Source organism: Anneissia japonica, unplaced genomic scaffold, assembly GCF_011630105.1.
Source record: "Anneissia japonica isolate Jap-2015-1 unplaced genomic scaffold, ASM1163010v1 scaffold287778_len1315358_cov176, whole genome shotgun sequence".
Classification (NCBI taxonomy): domain Eukaryota; kingdom Metazoa; phylum Echinodermata; class Crinoidea; order Comatulida; family Comatulidae; genus Anneissia; species Anneissia japonica.
In genome coordinates this window covers 1,231,274-1,238,773 of record NW_022702824.1, presented here as the reverse complement: position 1 = coordinate 1,238,773, position 7,500 = coordinate 1,231,274, and the positions used below count along the sequence as shown (strand labels likewise).

Below are 7,500 nucleotides of genomic sequence, written 5' to 3'. Positions count from 1 at the left end.
GACGCTGTTCGTGTCCACCTTGATCTGTGTTGATATTGTTTTCAGTCTTTATAATCCAAACCGATTCTTTCATTTTTCTTAATAAATAGTGTCCCTTTAATCTTTTTTTATGATGACGTAGTCCCTTTATCAAGTATTTTGGTGTCATCAAACCGGGAAATGTGATTCGTCATAACAACATGATCAGTGATGACTGACTGGTGCAGGAAGTGAGATTGTGAGTCTACAAGCACTCCTGGTCCTGTAGTATTTTTTTTACATCGATTTTATGTTCTGTAATTCTGGTTTGTAATGGTCTTCCAGTCTTCTACGTAAACTTTCTTAGAATTGTGGCAACCCACTCGATAAGCGACACGACACTTTTCTTTGACCTTAGGGTGATTTAGGCTTTCTCTGAGCTTGCTTTTTGAAATTGTACAAATTTGTCTTGTGTTCTTTTAGGGTTTTTCTTAATCTATCACTCATCACATATGGTATTCTCACACTGGCTTTAGAGATTTCCTTGTCTGTTTTCTTTTCTTTGCCTTTAACATTACGTCATTCACGAGATCAAAGCTACGAAAACCGTAGCTAAAACGTAGCAAGTAAGTCTACTAAATTTTATTGGTTTATCAAGATATAACCTTCCAAATTAATATCACATGAAACAAAATGAAATTCTTTGAGAACTTAAAAACCTATTGTGGCATTACGTGTTAACGGTTCAGCACAGATGTACATATCAATACAATCTACGTGTGGGCAACACTTCTGTACTCCTTCGCAGTCTGTATCAAAGAGACACTGTGACTGTAGTAACGCCTCTAGCTCACAGTCGACTCCAACCTTTGATGACGCTGGTGGCTTACCGCAAAATCCATCCCTTAGCATCGCTGGAAATAATATTAAAAAACAAAATGATACAGTCTTTTAATTATTATATTATTTGCTGTGAGAAAAGTTAGAACCAAAATATATAGTTTGATTACAAAGCGATATGATGATGATGACGATGATGACGTTACCGATGGTGATGATGATTTATATTTTACACAATTAATCATGATAATGAAAATAATGATGATAATAATTTATTTATCATTTATTTATTTGAACTATATTTATAGTGGGCGCCTCTTGCAGCAAAGGTGATATACAGAGGCCCATGAACTTAAAATAATTATGAAATTATAATGATGATGATGATTATGATGATGACGATGGTTGGTGATGATTATGGTAGTAACTATGATGATGGTAGTGGTGGTGGTGGTGGTATAAGTAATGATAGTGACAGTGGTAATAGTCTCTCTCTTCATAAACGATGATGATGATGATGATGATGATGATGATGATGATGATGATGATGATGATGATGATGATGATGATTATGATGATTATGATGATGAGGATGAAGATGGAGGTAGTGGTAATATTGATAATGTTATGTCGAATAATGGTGATGATAGCGATGATATCGATAACACGATGATAATGATAATAATGACGATGTTGATTGTGATAAAGCAATGATGACGGCATGAATAATTATATGATGACTATGGAAAAGCCTAATTTTGATTATTGTATAAGATAGTAAAATAAAAATGTTATTATCTTTTTACATTAAAAATAAATGCAGAATGTGCTTCAGCGATGGATGTAATATGAAGTAAAAATAATTATTTTTGTCTAATAGGCCTACCTGTGAAACGCCGCCGTCGCCTATGTGCATTTGTAGCAGGTGCTGTCTGGCAAACCTGAACTACAAACATCAATAACAGCAACTCATAGCACAGTCTACCCTTTGCCGCCATCTTCCCTATATCAAATTAACAAAATTAAAGTAACCCAATAAAACTATGATGATTCCCAACTTACACAACGATGGTCTATCTATTGGCGAAGTGTAGTTTATCCTCCACAGTTGTCTTGTATCCTAGTTTATTGTAACTGAAACTAACGTCCTGAGGTCTGTTAGGAGCGATATTATACCACACATAACCACACCTACACACACCATCCCATACTACTCGATATTAATGATATTAATTAACTCAGAAGACATTATTCAAAATTAATGTAATATATTGCAGGCGTATTATTTTTGTAAGAATTATTATTATTATTAACAATTCTCAAAATAAAACTTACGATTTCCTGTTTTTAAATTTCAAATCTGGACATTCATTTTGCGTGCGTGGTTAATATACGTCGACGAACTCAGACAAGTTAATCAATCGTTCGAAAACAGCGAAGTTACAAACGAGATAATATTATGGTGTAAAAACACCAATAATCAATATTGGTTCCTTTGTTTATGATTTATTGCAGAGTTGATTCATCCGATTACTGTAGCTTTGCAATCATTCATGCATTGAGCTTTTACAGAAATAATTAAATACCGCCCTCATACTTAATTAGCTACTTAAGTTTGATAAAGGAGCAGTCATATTTACTGGTGGGATTTATGGGGAAATGGAATCGCCTGTACGAAGCACGAGCTCCTGTAGATCAAGCCCAGTAGGCCTACCGCTTCGATTTTAATCGTGCGAGAAACTCATTTTACAAACCCCTGTTTTAAAAATCATAGTTTCAAAGTTGCATAACCTTACAATTACAATAATAATTATAGGTCAATTGTAACATGTTTTTGAAAGAGCAACAAGATAGCAATAGCTACGATTGGTTGTAAGAGTCTACTGTGCAGTCTATCACAGTGACTGGATTAGATTGGATTTATTCGGTGTCAACACCAAGGATAGCACACGAAAGTCTAGAAGAAGACTTATTTCCAGTGGGGTCCTTCTGGTGGTGATTGGGAAGTCCACTGGGAGACAATCCTCTACTCTTTTTCGAAGAGTGTACTGCGTTCTTTAACGTGCACATGAGCCATCGATGCACACTGGACCAACGGCTTAAACATCTCATCCGAAAGACGGTGGCTATTATAACTTCTCAGCCCTCCAGCCCTCCATACAAGGAGAGACAGCGATGGGAATTGAACTGGGGACCTACAGATCTCCTCGGTTCAGCACACAAACAGTGGCTACCACCAGATTAGCCGAATGAGCTAAACTGCTCTCTCCGACAGATTATATTTTTCACAAAATTAGCAGATGCCTACGAAAATGTGGGACAATCATTTTAAAATCCCCAAGGGGTCTTAAATTGGAGGACGAAATGTATTCTGTAACAAACGTGGCAAAGGGTGCGTGGTAATGCACGCCCATCCCACCCCCTCCCACATTAAAAATTGGGGTGGGGAAGTGTCAGGGTGTGGTCTAAAATGAGAGGATTAGCTTTGTGTTAAAAGATTAAGTTTAGTCTCAAATTATAGAGGCCTTGGAATTTGAGGTTGAACTTTTCAACAGGTACATTTCATTTTTTCCCCTCAAAAACCTCTTCTCAACAGTAAACTTTCGGGTGGGGGTTATTCCAATAAATATGAATTATGTACAAACAAAAATGAAAAAAAAAATCTACTGTATGCTTCTCATTCTTTCAACATTTATTGGCTTTTTCTGTCTTCTTATTTCTTCTATTTAAAAGGTAAACATTTATGTTGAAAATCAATAATTATAAATAATAAATTTATTCTATAAAAACAATTTTTCTAAAATACAAATATTATTAAGATTTATTATTTTTATAGAGATTTTTTTTTTTTATTAATGACTTCACAAAACATTAAAGAAAGTAAGCACGGATAGGCTCACAAATTATATACTACCAAAATTGAAAAAAAGTTCTACCAAATCAAAATTACCAAATTACAGAATGATCAGATGAAAAAATATGCATTAAAACTGAGAAATATAGTTGATTGGCAAAACCCTGCAATAACCCTGCAATAACCCTACAATAACCCTGCAATAACCCTGCAATAACCGTCGAACGCTTTTGGGGGTTAACTTTCCATGTTGATGTATTACTGCTGAAATCTTTAAAGTATTGGGAAATAGTAATAAATATAAAAATAAACTACTACTAGGCTATTAGGCCTAGGCTCTAGCTAGAGGGACCTGCATACTGAGTAGGCCAGTAGAGCACACTTTGGTTCAAATTTGTGCAGTTTGCAATATGTTTATATTTACATGAAAATTCTTTAAATCTTACTTTTAGGTATTCTCAAAGTAAAAATGGATCAAGATTATATTATTTGTTTTTCCGTGTTCTATATTTTTTATTTTATTTATTTATTTATTTTTTAGGATAAAAAGTTAAAAGCTGTTATTAGGTTTCAATATCTGGGCCTTTTTTTCTTTGTTATTTAAAATTCTGAGCGATATGGTTTGGTGGTAAAAAAATCAGAAGGTATAATATCTGTTGTTATTAAATCCCTTTGTAGAGGGAGCTTATATGTACCAAAAATCCTGTATTCTGTAAGTGGTTTTTTTTCTTGTCCATGTAAATTGTGTTTTAAGTTTTGTCATTTTCTCAAATATCGGTAAGTTTGTGTTTGTTCATGCGATTTGTTGTCGCGTCAGGTCTGTGTGAGTTAAACGCAGACGCGATGGTTTGCGTCGGGGGCAGTCGCGTCGTAGAATATTAAACATGTTTAATATTTCTCACGATGGTTTAACACTGTCCTAGACGATAAATCGCGTCGGGTTGCGTCGTACGACGCTGTCTAAGTTGGCCTTAACGTCACACAGTGGCGTAATAGGTTCCCAGGAACTCTGGTTCGAAAATACAGTAGGGGAACTTGCATATAAATTGGCTGAGACCGATCAGGCAAACAAAGCTTCATTCAGTTAACAAAATTACTTCTTATCATAATAAAGTAATTCATAGTAAAACCCCCTCCAAACACCATCCATATAAAATTCTGAGTCTAGAATTCTGGGACAGAAATATGTTATTAATGAAAGCGATTTTTTGCAATGTATTAAGTAATAAATAGTACCCTGTCTGATACCATTCTGGTATTTCTGCTGGGCTGAAATATTGATTACTAAAGTATTATTACAGATACAAATATAGTTACTTTATTATCATAGAAATATATAGTGCAATATATAGTTTATATGGTAATTGTACTAAATTAATCTATATTTATTCAGCCTTGAGCAATACTGCAGTGGACTTGTGAGCTTTATAAATCTTATTATTATTATTATTATTATTATTATTATTATTATTATTATTATTATTATTATTATTGTTATTATTATTATTGTTATTATTATTATTATTATTATTATTATTATTATTATTATTATTATTATTATTATTATTATTATTATTATTATTATTATTAAAATGTTTGCTCCCACCGGACACTATCCCAGTTCTGAATCTAAGTTTCTTGGCCTGAATATAGGATTATGGAAGTAACAGTGCCTGTATAGGCCTAAAAAGCATGCCTTTGTGCTTTGTTATTAGCAACATGTTCCCTATAGGAGACTTGGTCGTCGGCGGAGAGTGGGGTGGGTAATGTCTATAGGGGACCCTCCCATAAGAAGATTTTGAGAGAGAAATAATAAAGGCATGTTCTGTACATAGGCCTAATGGTAAGAATTGGGCCCACAGATAACTGGACAGAGAAGGTAGTAGCATGACTCAAGAATGACCAAATCACAATTTGTAGGCCTATTTTAAATCATGTGAATGAAACAAATGTATATCTATTGCGAAAATGATAAATAGTTCAAAATTTTATTTCTTATTATTGTCATAAGTAGATGAATTGTATACCTCCATATATAAGAAAAGTGCAAGAAGCATGAATACATATATTATACAATAATTAACAATGACTATAGACCTATTTAAATAAAGTGCAAGTATGGTGAAATATTAATAACACGCCATAAGTAGATGACTGAGTTGCTTATTCCTCTATGAATAAGTAAAGTGCAAGAAACACGAATGACAATAAACAACAATTTGCAATATGCTATGCAGTATACTAGGAAACATGCCTACACATTAATAAATACACTTGTGATAACATACGTGTGGTGCACTTTTAATTACACTTACTTGCCGAATTTGCATAAATAAATTTATGACGATAGTATACATACTCCAAGTATCGAAATGTACGCCATAGTGTTGGGATTCAATATTTCGACATAATTAATGTCGAATATTGAATCCCAACACGATGGTGTGCATTTCGGTCCATGCTTGGAGTATGCATATACTATCTTATTTGAGATTAATCAGTGAACATTTCGTTTATTTATGACGCTCTAGATGAATTGCGCTATAGACTGAACCGCCTGAACAGTCGATAGTTACCGTACGCCACTGCATGCCAGTTGGCAGTTGTAGAGCCGTTACCTTTCCCCTTCAAGGGGCAGACAAAACAGTTAAGGTTAGTTGGGATATTGAAATTAATACCTACCACCACATCAATGGGCCCGATGTGAACAATTTATGAAAATACATCTGTAGATGACCAGTAATAGCAGTCGGTAACCTGCAAAGCAGCTACCCATATTCAACGCCCATGCAGGAGCAGATTCAAAATTTAAAGCTAATGGTAGTGGACTAATGTAGATAATATACCCGCCCCAAAAATGTATACTATAAATAGTTATGGTTATATGTATATCTCTAAAGATTTTTAAAATCAATCTTAATTACTAAAGTTAAGGATTGTCAAAAGAGTTGAAAGAGTTGTACATGGGCAATACAAAAACAAGAAAATGGTGGATATTTGTTTAAATACCGTATACAACATTAAAAAGTCAATTTAAAGCTAACATTAATACTAACTTCAGGTATCAGAGTATATTTATTTTTAAAAGTAATACAATTGGGAAAAAAAGTCGTCCGGCCAAAGCCGGTGCGGCCGGTGTGGTTCCGATGGCCCTGCGTCAGTGGTGGGGATATTTGCCTTTGGGGTTTATACTGTTTGTCTGATTTGTTGTATTGTAATATACATACCATCTCCGCCCATAATTAACGTGTACTCATTTTTACCGCTGCAAAGGATATTAATTTTATTTTCTAGTTTCTTAAAAATAATGACATTTCTTTGTAATAATTTGGGGTGTAAACGTTGGTGTGTGTGTGGGTGGGGTGTGTGGGTAGGTGTGGTATTTTTGTGTGCAACATATATCAAAAACGGCTGCACTGACATAAATGAAAATAAGAGGGAGTATTAGGCATAACCCAGTAAAGAAATGATTACACTTTAGTGACGGTCCGTAGTAGATTGTGGGTGTATTCTATTTGTGTCCTTAATATAAAGCGCCTTTGTACATGAGTACTCATGAAAAGGGCGCTATAGAAATTTGGTAAATAAAATAAATAAAAATAAGAAAAAAACGATCGCCCAAAACGCCTCAGGTTATTTCAGTCTTTAAAACACACAAAATTTAGCAGTGAATTCCCCCGGATCCCCTGCAGTGTTATGTCGATCGGCCCAACGTTTTCCCCCATCCCCCCCTTTTTTCTGTCAACCCACCCCCCTTTTGTCGACATCTCTTGATCCGCCCCGAATAGGGTGTGTGCGCAGGAGGGAACTCATTACCCATACCACGTTTCCCAACCCCATTTCTCCAT

At 34.7% G+C, this 7,500-nt stretch overlaps 1 protein-coding gene across 1 annotated transcript in view; it reads right to left on the bottom strand.

Annotated features, from left to right (window-relative positions):
* LOC117104065 overlaps nt 1-2,270 on the bottom strand; it is a 6,871-nt gene extending 4,601 nt beyond the window's left edge. The window contains exons 1-3 of the mRNA XM_033244722.1: nt 2,134-2,270; nt 1,685-1,801; nt 693-872 (exon numbers count right to left, since the gene is read on the bottom strand). Coding sequence (XP_033100613.1) covers nt 693-872; nt 1,685-1,796 — 292 coding nt within the window. The 5' untranslated portion in view covers nt 1,797-1,801; nt 2,134-2,270. The remainder of the gene's footprint in view (nt 1-692; nt 873-1,684; nt 1,802-2,133) is intronic.
* Nucleotides 2,271-7,500: the final 5,230 nt, after the last annotated feature.